The 20,825-nt window shown below is 32.1% G+C and overlaps 2 protein-coding genes across 3 annotated transcripts in view; one reads left to right on the forward strand and one right to left on the reverse strand.

Annotated features, from left to right (window-relative positions):
• Positions 1-907: 907 nt before the first annotated feature.
• Positions 908-13,506, reverse strand: LOC113511032 (probable peroxisomal membrane protein PEX13). Its single transcript, XM_026894597.3, has 5 exons — positions 12,722-13,506; positions 11,248-11,384; positions 10,393-10,529; positions 6,273-6,438; positions 908-4,380 (listed from the first exon to the last, which is right to left on the reverse strand). The coding sequence occupies exons 1-5, from the start codon at positions 13,135-13,137 to the stop codon at positions 4,049-4,051; spliced, it is 1,188 nt and encodes a 395-aa protein (XP_026750398.2). The 5' UTR covers positions 13,138-13,506; the 3' UTR covers positions 908-4,048.
• A 3,515-nt stretch (positions 13,507-17,021) lies between these two features.
• LOC113511153 (focal adhesion kinase 1) overlaps positions 17,022-20,825 on the forward strand; it is a 181,705-nt gene continuing 177,901 nt past the window's right edge. For both annotated transcript variants that reach the window (XM_052903164.1, XM_052903166.1), the window contains exon 1: positions 17,022-17,177. The gene's annotated coding sequence lies outside the window, so the exon portion shown is untranslated. The remainder of the gene's footprint in view (positions 17,178-20,825) is intronic.

The raw sequence follows: 20,825 nt of genomic DNA on the forward strand, positions 1-20,825 counted from the left end.
TTTTTGTTTATACCATGGACGTAGTATAAGACGTGCTAAGTTTTTTTTTTTTTATGAGTGAAAATGATGGTTGCTCTATTGATTATACACTGATGAGGTGCCAGTGAGAGATGGTTAAATTCACTTAGATCATCGTGATGAATTCCACTTAAATTAATCACGACGGTTTCTAGAAGGAACCGCGTGGAAGTCGACTTGATAGGATACTGCTAGTAATGGAATTGTTAGGTTCTATTAACAATCTGTTTACCCAAGTTTTTTTTTTATACAACTTAGAATGGCAAGCAAGTTGACGGCCCACCTGATGGAAAGTGGTAACGATCGCCTATAGACATGAGCAGTACCATGGACATAACAGAGTATTAGCTGTTTAGCCCATCATACCGCTCATGCGTTGCCATTTCTGCGGACTCGGGTGTTATTCCTCTGTACCCAGTAAATTCATGCCATATCCCACCCTTCAAACCGAAACACAGCTATGCAAACACAACTGCTTCACAGTTGAAACACGAATGGAACAGAGGTGCCCAAGCAATAGACTTTTGTACAGTCCCCTCTGGTGACTCTCTCACCCAAGTGCTAAGGTTGTTTTTTAATGGATGATAGTGGAATCATAACCCTGCCTGCGCTATCAGTATACACTGACGGGGCACTAGTGACGGATAATAGGTGAGGATGAAGCAGGTAAGTTAGCCTACCGTGACCGATCTAACAATAAATCAATCACAATGGTTTCCAGGGGGAACCACGAGGAGGAGAACCACTATTATATTATAGTATATTGCTAGCAATGAGGCTACTAATCCCCATTACTAATAATCCCTTCTTCCCCCAAGTGCTAAGGGTTGGCACATGAATAATATCATGAGCGACGATAGAAAGTGAAATAAAAAATTTCAAACACCAATTAATATTAAATCTAATTTATTGGTCGTAACAAAATCAGTCCATCCCGTAATTCATAATTATCAAATAAAATATACACAAGCTAGAAATGTAACTACATATAACTGGATCCAGAGAGTGTACGCATAAAAAGGAATCACATAAAACAGAAATGAATTTAGATATTGACGTTTACGTTCTACGCAAACGCCAACCATTATCCCACGTCTAAGTAGGTCCTAAGACTTGTTTAAACTAATACAGCCTTTTATCGCGTGGTCACCGAAAATAATGGCACGAAGAACGGTGACAATTCAGGAAAAGAAGAAGAGCATAAACTTTGCGCACATTCACAAAACAGTCGCGGAAAATTAAAATCTTACCATATGTCGTGACACGATATATTACAAAATTACCGAATACAAGATGACTGCCGATAATTTTATTACGAATTGAATATATTGCATATAACATAACATGGATATTTTCGACATTGCACATAGCATCTCTCTCTAACGAGATTGACTATCAAGAATTTGTCCTTGTCTCTTGCGCAAAATATAAAAATACCTAAATATTATTTGTGATTGCGTAGATTAATAATTTGAAATTAATTATATTATGCGTAATTATATCAATGTTTCATATTGATAAAAAATCAAAGGCAATAAACGACTAGACAGGTAACTGACAAAAGCTGTAATAGCAAATATATTAGCAATTGAAAGAGAATAATTATATACAAATTTTCAGAACCCGATTTAGGAAGGTGTCAGATGGTCAAAATCTTTTCATTACAAGTCAACGTCGTCATTTATTAGGCGACATTTTTTTGCCTTTGGAAGCAATACATTGAAATCGGGCACTACAGATTTTATATACAAACGTAAGACGTCTATAATGGTCACTTAAGAATTATAAATGTTGAACGAAGCTCAAGAAATGCATTTACATACATAATAAACACTATAAAAAAAAAGTTAAACAACGCAAAACAGTCAATGGAAATGCAACATTGTGTACAAAAATAAAAAATTACATTATTCACAATAATTAATAATAGAATATTCAATAATAAAACACACCTATTATATATCTACGTATAATTGACATTGCATTATAATTAACAAAGTAATAATTTAATTTTGAGTATATTAAATATAATGTTGATTTAATAATATTTTACTACAAAGAAATAATAATCGGCAAAGTTTTTTGGCAAATCGAGATTATTATTGTGTATAGTTCGCGCGATATAAGAGAGTTATTAAAGAATGTAACAACAGGAGAAAAAATCTTAATATTTCTCATTGATTATCACTTAAAAAGTGCTCGTAAGAGCAAACTAAACTTTTTTTAAGTAACTCTTATGGTTGATCATAGAAATATATTTGAAAAATTTCAAATAAAAAATATGAAGTAGTTGTAAAGTTTTTAGTGATATGTTTATGTGCAACTTGTTCTACGATTAACGTTTCAAGTCCCTATTAGAGCATCTTTAATAAATCATTAATTATTATTGTATTTAGATAAAATATTAATTATATTTTATTTAATTTATATTAATTATTAATATAATAAAATTAAATTGCTAGATTATTCTTTTAAGTTACGTATATTGAAACTGCGTATATGAACACATAAATGCAAGACTAATTATAATTATACAGTACTATCATACCTACTTGTACAACAATTAGTCCTTTACCTGAAAGGTTGTCTTGAAAAGATTACTCTCAGCAATAAGACCGCCTTACTGTACTTATACAATTGTATCGTTGTGTTTGTAAATTGTTTTGCTTATTTCCTATATTGTATAATGCAAATAAAGTATAAAGTATGTTCTTCTTCGATTTTAAATATCAATAATGAGATAACAAACATTAAATTTGTAATTTAAGCTTACATCGATCCCGTTACGATCAACCGTATATCCATAAGCAAATTAAAGAAAGGGGGCCATACCCATCTCAGAGTTATCTAGTGCCCTCCACAGGTTGCGAACGGACCTTTCTAGTTTTGCATAAAGGCATATCAGAGAATACATTTTAGCGATAAGACCGCCCATTGTTTTCTCACTGTGATAATTTCTTGTAATTGTTTGTATCTATAATAAATTTACTATTGTAATCTTTTATAGAAAACAATAAAGTGTATCAATCTATCTACATATATGTCTTTTTTTAAGGGACCAGGTAACCCCCCCCCCGCCCCCCACTAGAAAATAATTCTTGATACGTCAATGATTACATCACATTAACAATCTTAATCCATAGATAAAGTATATAAAGATAGGCCTAGAACGTTCAATTTATATCGCGCGAACTGTACACAAATAAATGTAAATTTGAATATTTAAATGCTTACATTATTAGTAGCAATTGTCATATAAACTGAACAGAAGGCCTACCATGAAATATTTTCCGAAATTTCGGGACCGAACGAAACATAAATTTGGTGTTAAAATTACATAATATATGCCGTTTAAAAACATTAAAATATCGTTCGTTTGGGCTCTTATAATAAGATTTATGACGAATGGAATGTTAAACTCCATTTACTAAGCCGATTTCGAAACAAACAAAAACACGAAATTGAGCTTGAAAATTCGGAATTTCATGGTAGGCCCCTAGAACGTTAGAAACTCTCCAACAGCATAAATTGAAGGTATAAATGTCAAATCTAAACTAGCCTTAAACCCAAATCAGATACCACCAGTCAAGTAGATTTATTTCATACAGTCCCTAATGATCATATAACCTTAATTATATACTACATATTGCTATTTTCTACGTATTATAAGCTTGGTGTCGGTGACTACTGATGTTTTCATAGTTTTTATTGTAAACATTGAAACCATAACTTACGTTTAAAAAAAAACAATATGTTCACGACTATAATTCCTTATGGGATTGTCAGTCATCGAGTGTACCGTTGCGGTGAATGTAACTCTCATGAAAATATTAAGTATATTACAATCCAACTAGACAAAAGAGTCACTGGTTGGTTGATTAGAATTAAAATGGGCGAGTCCACCGCCGCCACTCGGATAAGTTGGTTTGTTAATGGTGTTTACCATCGCCAGAAACTTTGTTAAGAAACAACAGAAACTTTCAGTTATTTCTATGGTTTTATGATCTATCTCCCGTATTCTTAACTATTTTTATAATTCATTCCCGTAGTATTTATCTAAATCATTAAAAGCTGGGTCAGCTATTTTGTCTTTTGACTCGCTACTAGTCGTGGTGGTATTTTGATTATCATTACTGTTTGTTGGTTTTATGACCTTTATATAGTTAACAGGCACTAGACCGGCGTGTTGTCTGTCTGTTGACCCCATCAGCCAACCGGAGTTCCAGAGGTGACCCTGGAGGTGCTGTGGGGCGAGGTTGAGGACCTGATTCGCGGAGAAGTTGATCTCTTGAGGCGAGGTGGCTTGGAAGTCGTATTGGGCGACAGCTCGCAGTGGGTTCTGCCAGGTGGTTGGGTCGTTTACTGTAATATCAAGTACAATTTAATAAATACCGCTGGATATATTACGCAACGCCATCTAGTATCAAACTAAGCAGAGCTAGTATTATGGTTACTAAAACACTGATAGACATAATTAAATACTATTTTTGTAAATACATATTATACATAGAAAACACTCATACTAATACAGTTATACGCATAAATACAAATGTTTGTATTGTGCAAGAATTGAAACTGGAACTATTAGTAGGTGAAGCGGTAAAATTTGACGGTTGCCACTTTCAATTGCATGAGCGAACTTCCTTGCCATAAAAAAAAAATCTAAAATATTTTTACTACTATGTTTTGTGATTACGTGGCCAGTTCTAAACAAATTTTCACAAAATATTGTAATCAATGAGGTTACTCCTTTGTTGGTCTCATATTATTATTAATAAAAATAAGTCAACATGATAACAGATGATTCACTAAATTCAATTATTCACAATATAAAGTATCTACGATACATCTTACCGATATGTGAGTGTTCACAATTGAGGTTTTTTTTATAGGACAAAATATAGACGTTCATCATCACCATCATTATCATCATCATATTAGACGTTAACTGTTCACTGCTGAACATAAGGGAGGTTTTGTCAGTAGTTGCTACGCTTGGCAGACGGGATGGCAACCACAGTTAGGGTTTGGTAATGTTTTAAGAGAAACACTGCCGCCCTTGACCACCAAATTCCCGTAGTCGTCTCTTATCATACCCATGACAAAGGAAAGGGAGGTCCATTCTATGCACGGGACCACACGGTAAAATATACATATTAATTTACTCATATCACAATTCAGTGGAAAATATATAAATGATGTTTTATATGCAATCAAGGAGGATTATAAAAATCACATTGTGTAATCAATGATTAATTTCATATTAATTAGTGATTAATTGCAATTGTAGTTTTTTCCTTTAATTTTTTTTTTTATACAACTTAGAATAGCAAACAAGCTGACGGCTCACCTGATGGAAAGTGGTAACCGTCGCCTATAGACATGAGCAGTACTATGGACAGAACAGAGTATACTGTTTCGCCCATGATACCCCCCATGCGTTGCCATTCCTGAGGACTCAGGTGTAATTCCTCCGTACCCAGTAAATTCACACTATATCCCACCCTTCAAACCGAAATACAGCCATGTAAACACAACTGTTTCACGGTTGAAACACGAATGGGACAGAGGTACACAAGCAATCGACTTTTGTACAAAGTCTCCCTCTTGTTTATAAGAAGGAGTGAGGGGATATTTATATTTTGTAATATTTTATTTGAACTGGCTTTTAATAACTACATAGTATGAGTAATGTAGTGTTTACTTAGTCAAACAGTTTCTGATATAAATAACATTGAATACAATCAGTTCATATTATTGATAATAAAAGATAAAATATCTCTTTGTAATTATTATCATTCCTTTATATGTGAATCCTATACACACTCTGTTATATCTTTAAAAGATATAACTGAAGGCAGTGTAAATTTAAATGTCTACAATAAATTTAATACCATAATTTAAATATAATATTATCATTAAAGGTAATTAGGGGATAATAAGGCATAATATAGTATACTATATTATGCCTTATTATAAATAGAATGGTAGCAGGTCCATTAGCCCATCGTGACGAATGTCACTAGAATTAACCACGATAGTTTCCAGGGGGAATCGGGTGAAGGTCGTCATGATAAGGTACATTACTAGTAATTGAGAAATTACACTCCAAATATTTAACTTTGCATATTCTTTTTTGCATAATTTTATAATTGTTTCTTTATTCATTATGCACAAAATAAATATTTTTCCTAAAACAACCTAATTTAATATCAGATCCATTAGTTGTAATGATGATTTTAAATGACACTTACATCGTTCATTAATGCTCTTAGAGAGTCCACTCATCATCTTGAGTACAATGTACGGTGCTGCGGCAATCACACCGAAGAACATCAGGATTGGCCAGGTGGAGCCGCGGGCGCGCTGCTCAGGAGTGGCGGTGCCAGCCTGGGTTGCGGCCACTGCTTGTGCCCATGCCTGGAATGTTAAAAAAAAAGTTTTAAAAAAATATGCTCATTGTATTTATGTATAATTAAATGGAATTACATCTCCGTCTACTATGGTGGGGTACCAATGAATGACAACAGATTACATAGTTTAAGCAATTAATAATTATTTTTACCAATTCTTATACGGCGATCCCTTACAAGAATGACGAGATGAAGTGTTTGCCACTTTAAATAACATTTGCAGTGAATGCAAACTGTACCTTGGATGCGAGAGACTCAGGACTGCATTTTGTTTGTAATGAAATATAAGGGATACTTAGATGTGGCATATCATCCAATCACAACATTTGCCTGATCTTAAGTTATAATAGAAACTAGACAATAAACATCTATCTATTGTTGTATGTTGTCGATTGTTTTTGATTCATATTTCTTTAAAAATAAATATAAATTTTTACTAGTTTAGCATTTATTTACAGAACTTGTATAAAGTCACTACGTCAAACAGTTCACAGTGTGCCTCATAAATCATTAATCACATTATTGTAGCGACGTATAAGTATATAACAATAGTTTTTGTATGTATATATGTTAATAAAATTCTGTAGTTCACGATAACAATATGTATAAAAACTAATTAATATAATAAATACCAAAATTTGTACCTAATGATGAATGGATGGTTGGATAGATGTTACTCTTTCACGCAAATGCTACTAAAAAGATTTGAATGAAATTTGGTACATGGGTAGGTTATATTCTAACTTAGTATATACGATAATTTATGTACTTATTTACCCGAGCAAAGTCACGGGATAAAGTTATTGCTTAATATTTATTCTAGCTACGATCTTGTATATGTTTATCGCTTTTTTTTTTTTTGTAGATTGCTTATTTGTGTCATTGACATCATTACGAATAGGTACATTTTCCTTTTTCAACCCGTAGAAGCATGTTGAAGTCGATTTTTTTTTCAGAGTAAACTCTTAAAATGAAATAATCCCATTGTACAGTCTGTTCGATTTCTCTGTTTTACACTCACGACCCGCCCCGGCTTCGCACACATCAATAGTTACAATTATTGAAGAGATCTTTAATTTGTGGTAAAAAATGCTATTGGCATTCTTTACCAATCAACCTTTAGGATGTACATGGATGTATATGGTAAATTAGATACATACAATTTTATATCATTGACGTTGTTTATATAAACGATTGAAAGTACAAGGTCATATGTAAACGACGTGTATATAATGTACATAATATTATGTTGTAATCAATTGAATTAAATTCCTTCAAATATAGCTCCTAACGATTAGAAATCCAAGCAAAAGTAGAACAAAGAGTAACGAACGGGTTGGTCGCACGCAACCTTTGCCCAGCAAAATCATATATTAACACACACGCGTACATTACTTTCCACTTTAAATAGAGTAGAGAGAGTAGAGTTAGCGTTTCTTGCTGAATGTTCTATAATTTATAAGAAGCCGGAATAATAAGATCATTTAGCTAAATTTTTTTTTATACAACTTAGAATGGCAAACAAGCTGACGGCCCACCTGATGGAAAGTGGTAACCGTCGCCTATAGACATGAGCAGTACCATGGACATAACAGAGTATACTGTTTCGCCCATGATACCCACCATGCTTTGCCATTTCTGAGGACTCAGATATTATTCTTCTGTACCCTGTAAATTCACGCCATATCCCACCCTTCAAACCGAAACACAGCCATGCAAACACAACTGCTTCACGGTAGAAACACGAATGGGACAGAGGTACCCAAGCAATCGACTTTTGTACAAAGTCTCTCTCTGCTACAATGCACTCGTATTTTGGCAGTAAAAGGGATATACACGGGAGAAATTTAGTATGATTAACATATGCGGATACAATGGTCTGCGCAGACCTAACCCCCCAGACATTGCTAGCAATATACGCTCTCAGGTTGACCTCCATGCGGTTCCCCTTGAAAACTATCATGATTAATTCTTGTCGAATTTATCATGGTGGGCCAACTGACCTGCATTTATTCTCACCTCTCATCTTCCACTGGTGCCCCGCCAGCGTATACCGTTAGCGCAGGCGGGGTTATCAAAAAGATCCCCGACCGGGGAAACCATCATGTTGAATTCCAGGTGTATTCATAACGATGGGTTAATTGATTTGCCATTTTATTCTCACCTATCATCCCTCATTGGTGCCTCGCCAGTGTATACCGATAACGCAGTCAGGGTTAGCACCCATTGAAACCCCCTAGACAAGCGATCCTATCAATAGAATTTTTATCGCTAACGAGTCCAAAAGAGAGAACGAGATAGCGACGTGCGCTGTCTTGTTCTTAACGTGAGAGAAACAAAAACGACACCTTCAATAGATTTGTTTCCCTCTTATCCAAGGAGTCGAATAAAATTTTGCCTGATGCACTTAACGCATATATGTCAGTGATTTATATTTTTAAACAGAAGTTTTTTTTTTCATAAAAAAATTCATACGTACTTACTATACGAGAATCATGAGATATATTCCTTAATTTAAAATTATTAATGACACACGATAAGACAGACTAGAGCGTAGATAAGGTGTTATCTAATAACAAATATAACAAAGAGCATAATTAAAGTATGTAAAAATAATAAATTGAATTTTATATTATTTTGAATTTATTTCTTCTCCCGTAATAATATTATTATGCTTAGAAACTACGTTAGCTGAACCGGCAAACGATTTGACCCCTACCTTGTCCATTTTTAACTGACTTCAAAAAGAAGGAGGTTCTCAATTTACAGTATATTTTTTTATATTTGTTATCTCAAAACTCCGTTAATTGTAAACCGAATTGGAAATATTTATTTCATCTAAAACTGAAGTCGGTGTTTTTTTTTTTGGTGGAACACAATTTAATTATTTTTTATCGGGACAACAATACATTCTACAAAATTTCACTAAAATCTGTTGACCTAACATCGTGACAAGGGATTTTTATATATTACAATAATGGACTTTTTTTTACGGTGTTATAATGAAAAGGTAATACCGACAGCGCAGGTGGGGACCTGCGCTGTCGGTATACGCTAGCGGGGCACCAGTGATAGATAATTGGTGAAAATGAAAATGAGGGAGAGTGATATCGACATTATATATATCTGTCCCCACTCATGTTTCTATTTGCAGAGTCTGGCAGTACAGGAACTAATTCATAATATTCATATAACAATTAAGTCCTAGCAAATGACAGTGTACGACAAGAACTTTGAGTGTCACAGTGTATTCTGTGATTCCCATAGTGCTATTCATGTTTACAGACGATGGTTGGGTACGGTTTTCCAATAATAGGCCGTCAGCTTTGCCGCTATACCAAGTTGTAATATAAATCAGTTTCTACTGCTTCCTGATAAATGAATACTTTGTACCCTGATTCGTTATCATATGTATTTATTATTAATACATTCGAAACTTCACTATCGGAAGTTTTTTGCGACTCGCCTGGATGTTGACCGTCGTATTTATTTCTACTGTGAAGCAGTATTAATATCTTTTTGCAAAATTTAATATGGCAAACACTATTGTTCTGAAAAGATTGCTTTCAGCAACAAGACCGCCTTACTGTACTTGTACAACCGTATAGTTACATTTATTGTCTTATTTCCGATATTGTATAACGCATATAAAATTTATACATTTACACACAATTATAAATATATACCACGCTTTGCAGGCAAGTTTGCAACAGCAGTTAAGCTTTGGTGATGTTTTAAGAGGGACGCTGCTACACATCGACACTAAATCGACCACTAAATTTACTTAGTCGCTTCTTACTAAGGAAAGCGTGACCAATTTTATACCGGGACCACACGGCAATTGTTTCCATTATCTTATCGCTATACAAAAGTGAAATATTATCATATAATATGTGTTTTTATTCTTAACACTGTAAAATATATATAACCAATTACATATATCACTTTCAATTAAACATACCTTGAATTCATTTTCCGTCCTAATGCCTAGGATGACCATCAGTTTCCTGACGAGCCAGTTCAGTGTCCGCACTACTGCGAATGTGGACCAGAACTGAGCAAATAATGACCTTAGTCTGCCAAAGTTCTCTGCCACACCTGTAAAGATTCGGAGTGCAATAATTAAGCATTGCATTATATTCTACAAAAACTCTGGATTCAGCTTTGAAAAAATTTCCACAGAACTAATTAATGGTTTTCTATAATTTAATGGTCGATGGCTGGGCAGCACCATCCCTCTTACTCATAAAACATCACCAAAGCCTAATTGTGGTTGCTAACCCGCTTGCTAAGCGTGGCAAGTATTGACATTTCCCTCCCCCACCAAGAGTAGGCCTATGTTCCTCAGTGGACAGTTAACCGCTGATATGATGATGAATGCTTTCTAATTAAAAAAATATATAGGTATTCAAAATGTCATGTAACTTTAAGTGGAAAAAATTTCGACTTTATTTTTATTTCGAGATAATTACATTTAAAGATGATGACTATACTTGTATACATGTTACTAATACCATTGTATAACTAAACAATCACCATACACCATATTGTGTCTGTGTCTAGTAATAATAATTCAGGCGAAATGATATTACTGCTATAAGAATAACAATAAGCAACTGGATATTTATTATACTTATGGAAACAAGGGCTATTACCCTTGTTTTGTTATTTTTCAACATAATTATTTCAGAAGAAATACCTTAATTTATGTCAAACTACCGAATTATTAATTTGTATTTAGTACATTTATGTATATGCAAAAAACATGATTGTTTGACCCCAATATTTGTGTTTAGTGTGGTAAACTGATACATACCTAATATTGCCCTAAAAGAGCTCGTTAGAGCAAAAAATGTATTTTCCAACATCATGGCAACACTGCCTACAGCATTTACAAAGCTTTGAATGGAGTCAAATGCTGGTCTTGAATTTTCTTCTGCTATTTGAATGAATCTGAAAAAAAAAATTTTTTTTTTAAATATGGAGTGTGATTATTATATTTGGTGTCATATTAAAACAATATAAATATATCATTATTATAATTGACAGTCAAAATTAAGGCCAGTTCCAGGTGTCCCTAAAAATGATTTCTCATTGAGAAGATGAATACAATTTTATTCCACCTACCTCCACTACCCCTACAGAGCAGTTTTTGTTTACAAGTGCACTTCTAATGCTAACTAAATGATTGAAATTTTATGAATAAATAAAAATTCTTCAGAAATAATATGAAACATGTTAAAATATGAACATAGGTGAAAATAAGAACATAGAATAGATGTTTATTAATAGCTGTAGATACATAGTTATTTCAAATTTAAAATATATGATTATTTAATAGTCCAAATATTAATTAAATCTTAATTGAATTTTATATAATTAAAGGTGCATTTAATAATTAAACATAAGTGTCACAGCTATCAGAAACACAAAACAAGATAAGATCTTCTTTTTATATCATACAATATCAATCATATGATTACTTAAAATAATATCAATAAAAAATTACTTATTGTATTCAATGCAATTTTGAAAAATATTTTAATAATTAAGAGCTTATATATATTTAAAATAGTCTCCAACAAAAAAATTGTAAATACATTCTATGTATTTAACAATTTTTTTTTAGAACATAGAAAACACCTAAACAAATACTAATATCCCTAATTCACCATGGTTGTCAATAGAATATATAACAATCCTCTTTTCCAATTTTATATATGTCATTAACAAACAAATGACAGACTAGCTAGATCCTTCACCTATATCTTTATTTATGGCCACTTGCATAAAATAATAACAGTAATATTTAATTTATTGCATTCAGTCCCAGGAATAGCATAATAATCTAAAAAAACAAAATCAACTAACCATAAAGTTTATCATAATAATATTATAAACATAAAAGGATGTAAACATTTAGATGTCCACATGTTTGTTACTTAATTGTATTTCAATAATATGAATTTAATCATATTTGGTTTTACATATATTTTTATCCTAATTTAAATCAATCTCTTCAACATAGTTTATAATATTATATATTAAAGTATGAATTTAGACTGGAAACAAAAAGTGATTTCACTGAATGTTTTCTAAACTATAAAAGATATTGTGAAACATTTTACTATTATTCAGTATGTAAAAAACTTAGTATAATAAAGTTTATAAGTAGAAAGTTTGATAAATTGATTTATATAATTATGATACATAAATTATATGTATTGTGTAGTAGTGTTTTATACCCTAAAATTAAAAAAAATGTTTAGTGCACAACTGGATTGACTCACCTGTTTTCCATTTCTCCATACATAGGTCCTCCAAATCTGTTGTATCCACCATACCCGCCCATGCCTCCCATGCCATATCCCCCACCTAAACCACCATATCCATAACTCCCATATCCTCCCATACCATATGAGCCTCCTAAACCATAAGAACCTCCCATCCCATAAGAACCTCCTAAACCATAAGAACCGCCCATGCCTCCATAGGAGTTCATCCCATAGCTTGATGTCATCCCATAACTTGGCTGCAACGCCATATCAGGTCTAGGTGGTAAAACGGGAGGTCCTGAATTCTGGTTGACAGAAGTCGATGGTATTGAATTCCTGAACGATGTGATGCCTGCTCCATTGCCCGTCATCGCTACGTTCGATAGACTGGGTTCAGAGTTTACGTCGAACTGTTTCGCAGGTTCACTCATTTTTAATGTTCTAAATGCGCGGCTAACGATTATATCAGCACATAAATTAATAAATAAATTTTAATTTAATAATACACTGCGATTTAACACAATTACACATAAAAATAACGTGTATATTGGAGGGGATGTATTGATAAATCACTGTCGAGCACTATTTTTTGCTTGGCACTACATTGGTGTTTTTTAGATATGATTCTATTCTACTAGTGATAATGTTTGGAAAAGATAACACTGTGAGGTAATACCAGAGGCAAGGCAAACACCTACACTAGAACTGCTGATTCGAATTAAATTTAATATTTCTTATAAAATTATCTACATTACGCAAATGAGAAAACAGAAATCACGGAATGACAGCGAATAGGTTAAATTATACTGACGGTACTGACACTTTTTGTTATGACAATGACATTTAGAATAACTATTTAAAAATTTGACAATGACAATCTCTTATAACAATCAATCGATATATTTTGTGATGTCAAGGATTAAGTTGAAACGTTCCATTATCTAAGAACAAGAAAATTTTTGTCAAACACTTGAGAAAAAAACAAGGATAATTACGAAAATCAATGAAAAACTCCAAAAAATGTAATATTTTTCTTTTTAATGAATAAACTCCAAAATACTTAACCGGTATAAAAATTTCTTTCACTTATAGAATCAGTGATATGAGCTATATTTAATTGAAATACTATTTGTGAGTAATCCGAATAATATATAAATAAAATAAAATAAAATTAGATAACGATGGAAGCAGGCGAAGAAAAAACAATAGCGTATATATATTGTCATTGACAAAAAATAAAAATAAAAAATACAAAGAGGTTTCACAACATACACCCCACCTTGCGCATACGCATTACTACAGCGCAATAACAAAATACAAAATTATATGTCAAGTCGATGAGGAAGTTTCACAGGGCGACCAGAACGTGTAATCTTGGCTGGACAATTTTCAACCTCAACTTTAGAATCAATAACTTTATCATTTGATCCCGATGGCCGTGGAAACTGAATATCCTCTAATTGTGACACCTCTAGAGGGTATAAACGTTGCAAAGGTCGAAGACGTTCGCCTTTAGCCGTTTTAATACGAGCTACCCTACCAACGTTATCAACACCAGGACATATCTGTAAAATGAGACCCAAGGGCCAATTTACGCGTTTTAAATCATCTGAACCAATAAGTACAATATCTCCAGGTTTCAGATTGTTCTTATTTTTGCCATACTTTTGCGTTAATAACGATAAATATTCTGATCTAAATCTTTGTTTTAAATCCCTATTGATTTTTTCAATATAACGATAACGAGTAGCAAGATTAGATGAATAAGCTTGGTCTAAATCACTTGTATAAGTACTGCCTACCTTAAGAAACATTGCAGGAGTAAGAGCTGTAAAATTTTCAGTGCTGTCTGCTATGTAAGTTAAAGGACGTGAATTAATAAGTGCTTCTGTTTCGCACAGTACAGTCATCAATTCTTTTTCTAATAGAGCAGCTTTACCTAAAACTCTTCTCAGAATTTCTTTAATAGTACGAATCATTCGCTCTTTGTTTCTGACAGCTGTACTTAAAACACTTGCTGACGGAATTACAGGATTTGGATCCACGCTTGAAAAACCTCCTCGTGATAAATTAATTTTTTCTTCAGATTCAACTTCCTTACGAACAAAATGTAACAATTGTGACAGCTGACTCTTTTCTTTATCGTTAGTCGCGACGTTCGCCTGACATCTGTTCCATGCGCGTAATATGTCTTCCGGCAGTGCAGATTCCACCATTGGAAATAAAAAGGCGGCATACTTATCTTGCGTCACGCCAAGAGATTCTAAAGCAAGAATCTGAGTCATTAGTTTATCATATAGGATACGAGTGGCCATCTTAGAATTATCGTTCCTTTGGACGATTGTTAACTTTAAGAGTTCTCTAACGTAATATTCTATTATAAGTTCATCTTTTCCATACCTTTGTTTGAGCTGTTGCATTACCTTTGGGTAGTTTTCTGCTGAGGGTGGAAAACTTTCCACTAACTCCCTGGCGTTACAACCTTTCTCAATACTTTGTAGGAGATATTGAAATTTATCTTCATCATCTATGTCGCTGTCGCAGTCAATCTTTTTGAACTGTGTCCAGAATGGAATCCAACTTTTTATCTCTTCGTTCAATAAAGTAAGCTGTAACTTCGGAAGACGAAAGTGGCGACGATGCCTTTGGGAAGTCTCTCCACTCTCACTATCTGCTTTAATTACAGTATCAGAGGCCGAAGAGCGGGCTACCGCAGGACTGCAGTTCTCGCTGACTTTGTGTTTCAACAAATAGAATTTACTGGTGTAAGCCTCGGACAGTTCTAAATCATCATCGAAAAAATTTTCGTCCCGTTCCTCCATGTTCAACCACAAATCCATTAATTTGTTTTGGAGGAATGTTAATTCGTCGAAAATTTTGGTGATATTTAATATTTCCGCGCTCATACCTGTTTTATCATTCTTCTCTAGAAAATCTTCTATACGTTTAGCACACATAGTAAAACGACGACGTACTACTTTTCTTTGTAATAATGCCTGTTCCATTTTTACGCTGATCACGGTCGCCAAAATGTGAGTAATCCGAATAATATATAAATAATATAAAATAAAATTAGATAACGATGGAAGCAGGCGAAGAAAAAACAATAGCGTATATATATTGTCATTGACAAAAAATAAAAATAAAAAATACAAAGAGGTTTCACAACACTATTTAAACTTGAGCATACCAAAATGTGTCAACGTCACAATTATCTGTAAATGTTAAAAAACAATAATTTTTAATGTTTCTGATTGATTAATCAAAACGTGTTTTAAAAATGAATTAAAACGATAATTGTAGAATATGTAGCATAAGATTGCATATAAAACCACTAAAAACTTTGTGCTTACTTTGTATTCTGCTTCGGAATTTATCAAATACTTTTAGGCATCAAAATTCAAATTTCAGCTATAGTTTAATAAGTATATTATTGCATGATTAACATTTTAATTTGTTATCATTTTTTTATAATAATCATGCAAAAACATTGATTATTACAAAAGAGTTTTTGAAAATTGACAGATAATTGCGACGTTACCACATTTTGTCAATCTAAAGTTATAAACGCTTTTAAATACAGTTTTCTACCTAGCTAATTTTACAAAAGCAGTTCTGGTCGGTTGTCAATACTAGATCAGTTTTAGAAATGGATTTATTTTCATACAGCTCTAAACTACTAATTTTTAAATTAAGATGACACACTTTTAGAAATATTCGATGCTTTTTGTATTTGCTTTTGTATTAAATTTTATCGTAATTTATATGTTGTGTTTAACCTATTCCCTTCCACTACGGAAATATTAGTTAATATCTCAAACTAAATGCCAACAAATTCCTTGTTCATGTTGTGACTTTATTTGTTAAACACAAACACATACATAGAGAAAAAAAGTACTGTTGTACTAATAATCTTAGTATAACATGCCATATGTTATATTATACACGTCCTATAATATACCATGAGTTCCTAAGGTGTCAAGATATAACAAACAGACAATAAAAAATCAGACAATACAGACAATAAAGAACACAATTCTTATATCTATAGTAGTTATTTATCTATATCTATAATAGTACTTTACTGATATTTGTAAATTTGATACTAAGTTCATTAATTTAGTTTGTTTGAAACTTCTTAATACCTCACACAATCGTCAAGAAATTTGGTATATAGGTAGTATTTGAGAAGAACATGGGATACGTTTTATTTCAGGGTAATGAAATATTTTCGTTATGCGGACAAAGTCGCGAGAAAATTTAGTAAACAATAAATAATATGGCATGTATTGGCAAGCTACATAAAAATACACCACTATAGAAAAACTGGGCAACACCGGTACACAGTGCTTCGGATGGCTGTCAATTGTGGACTGCAATATTTAAGTTTTTATTTACCAATTAAAAATCTTACAATAAAAACTGTGTTTTCTAATTAATATACTAAGGATAAAGTGAACTAATTTAACAGGTAAATAATTTGACTTCCATAATTTCTTTAGTTTAATAGTGTTATAAAATGTATATTGGTCACGAATATTGTACTCTATTTTTCTTGTTTTTCTGTTTTTATAATTTAAAAACTTGATTTATTTTTTACAGTTTATATATGGATTAAGTAATTTGTAATTATAAATTCTTCTGGTACCCCAGAATCAGTATCTTTAGAGCGGTCTTTGGAAAGTGGTATTCTTTGACCGGTTTGCAATTATTCTGCGAGCTACGTGCTATTCAATCATATCCAATTACGTTCGACCCGCTAAAATGACACCAATAATGATAGGCAAGACTGAAGCGGCGTGAATACATAAAGTTAGTTTCATATACACATACATAATTCTATATAAATAAATGTTAATTTGAGTAGATTTATATGTGAATTATTTTCAAATTCCAATTTAATATATTATTAGTTGTTTATATTCTAATCTCAATTAAATAAATAAACTAGCAAATAGATTTACCTGTGTAATTAAAAAAAAATATTGACTTTTGTCAGTTTTTAAAAGTATTTTTATATTTTTAAATATAATTTAATAACAAATTTTTATGAACTTACATATTACCATACTTATTCAAAAACTTAAAGTAAGTTTACTAAATTCTTGTTATTACATTATATATAACATTAGTTAATCTGGCACAAATGTTTTGCCTCCTATTACTAGTAGGCCCATTTTTTTTTATCAGGATATAAATTATACTATCTCTTAAATTGGAGCAAATAATACACGTTTTAAATTTATTATTACAATTGGTGTGGCAGTTTTAGAGATTAGTATGATTAAATATTGTGACATAAAATATTATATATCAAAACAACAAAAATTCAGAATGTCTAGATAATACAAATAAATGTATTCCCAAATATTTGTATTTTTTTTATGTATGATAATGGAATGGCAACCCCGCTTGTGCTATCGGTGTATGCTGGCAGGGCACCAGTGATCGATGATAGGCGAGGATGAAAGCAGGTTAGTTAGCCCATAGTGATAAATTCAACAATAAACCAATCACGATGGTTTCCCAGGGGGAACCACTTGTAGGTCGACCTGATAGGGTAAGTTGCTAACAATGGGGTTGTTAGACCCCATTACTAACAATTTCTTTCCCACCAAAATATTTGTATTGTTCAGAGAGTGAATTATAAAATCTTATTAAATGTAACAAAAAGTTATTTGTTTCCAAAAGTCTTTATATTTAGGGTGATCTCAGCAATTTTGAGTCAGATATATTTGTACACCTATATTATGAGTGACTTCAGAAAATGTGAATAAAATAAAATAATGTATATAAGAAACAGTAAATACAATAATAATGATGGTGAAATGGTTTATATTATTTATACTTCTAAATCAACTTTTTTACAATATTTTTAGTTTTTTTTTTTTATATGAATATATTCATTTTTATTATACATATAATGTAATATAATAAGTTTGTTTATTTAATTGTTCTACAGTGTCTTTCAAAAGAATGAGGTTTTCAATTTATCTGATTTTTTAACATTAACAGATTGACTCATACTATGATCAACAATAACATTCAACTTCAATTAAATAACTTAATAAATATACATGTGATACCATTTGTAGTATGACAAAGGATCTGCAATGCATGACAATGGTGGTCCATCATCGGCCTGGCCTTACCATGTAAGGTGACAACTAGAGATAGAAACAACAAACAAAAGTGAAAAAATTAGTTTATGTCCGTCTTCATACCTTATGTGTATACCAAATTTCATACTTATCAATTAGGGTGCTAAAAGGTTGCCGACAATTTCACTTTTATGTTTATAATATTAGTAAGGTTTGAGAATTTATCACACTAACAAGAACCCAACATAAATATAATATATAGCTTTAAATGATAAATCGATTACTTGTGTGTGACCTAGTATGATCGGCGATACTTTGTTTTTCATACAGTTTTATCTTGTTTCATATCACAATGCAAAAATTCTTATCAATAATTCATCAACAATAAATCAGCTATCACTTATCAGTTTATTGCTATTAGAGCGTAGTAGCCTAGTGGTATACTATTCTGTCTTATTCACATAAAAGTTGAAAAATTGTCGACATCGAAATCTTTTTTCTAATTTAATTTTCGGCGATGGAAAATATGAATGAAAAATCAAATTAAACTGAGTAGTAATAATGTGCAGGTAGTTAGAAGCATTACTCTTATTCACCGAAATGACCATAATGCTTTGGGATAGGGATTAATAACCCTATTAGGGATTGTAGTCGTGAGCATATTTATTTTTTATTATTATAGCGTTATGCAAAATTGAGAATTTCGCTATACTGTATAATATATTCGGCAGCAAGTCTATTGGGTATAACTTAGGTATCAGAAGCTAGATGACTAGATATCTCAAACCGCGACACACACATGAAACCGTTCATAAACCTATTTTAGCTATTCAACCGTTTTTCTCTTTCTTTTGTGCTAAATTCTTAATTTGAAAGAAAGTGACAAAACAGTGTAATACTTAAAAATAGGTTTGTAAAAGGTTTTAGTTTTTATGAATAACGGGGTAAATCTTTAAGATGGTACAGTAAGGATAAGCAAAGAAAGAATGAATCGAAGTTTTACGAGTTGTGATCTGACCCCATGAAGTAAATAAAGATAATGTAACAGTAGTTTATTCTGGTGATAGTCCAATGTTTTTACACGATTATACATAGCCTAAAGGCACAGGATTGTATTTAGGTCTAGATGGATCGTGCCCACCTCATAATTATCTGGTGTTCATCCCACAATGCGAGCGAAGTTTCTAACTATACGGGAAAACATGTTTAAAATTACATGTTTCTTTTTCAACCGACTTCAAAAAGAAGATAGAGGTTCTCAATTTTGTTGTATCTCTTTTTATGATTGTTAACTCATAACTCTGTCTTTTCTAAACCAATTTGGATTTTTTATTTGAAAGGATATACTTACAGACTTGCTGGTCCCATAGAAATTTTATCAAAACAGGTTTAATAGTTTTTAAATCAAAATAAGTGGCCAGGCTTTCCTAAAAAATATGCCAAATAGTCTAATTCGATTAAAATTGCCTATTTTTTTGTGTTTACGATTTTAGCTGCGTCATAATAGAAATGGAACACTAAAAATATTCCAATATAATTTCTTCAATTTACGGCAGTGACATCGGTCGTGCCGTTGGATGTCACTAGGTGTCGTTAGTAGGTGACATTTCCGCATGTTTCCTTTGCCGCGGGAAATGGAATGAATGTAGGATTGCCATTTTATTATGTTATTTATTGTGATAATTTAAGATTGAAAATTCAATTGTAATATGTAAGGAACTATCATTGGTGCAAACCCTATTGATTGTAAAAAGAATAATCACTATTCAGAATTGGCGAAGATATTGCTTAATATACCCACACATACAGAAAAATTCTGTCGGATTCGTTTGTACTAATTTTGTAAAACTTAATTTTGGTTTACTATATAATTTACTACTTTTTGACGCCAATCGAAATAAAATTTATCATAGACGAAGTCCTTATTTGACATAGAAATGAAAATAGGGTTTTATTCTGTACCAATATACCCCGATCACTCGGATGAAATCACGGGCACACCTAGTATAATTGAATTT

Source organism: Galleria mellonella, unplaced genomic scaffold, assembly GCF_026898425.1.
Source record: "Galleria mellonella isolate WM207_F2 unplaced genomic scaffold, CSIRO_AGI_GalMel_v1 utg133, whole genome shotgun sequence".
Taxonomy (NCBI): domain Eukaryota; kingdom Metazoa; phylum Arthropoda; class Insecta; order Lepidoptera; family Pyralidae; genus Galleria; species Galleria mellonella.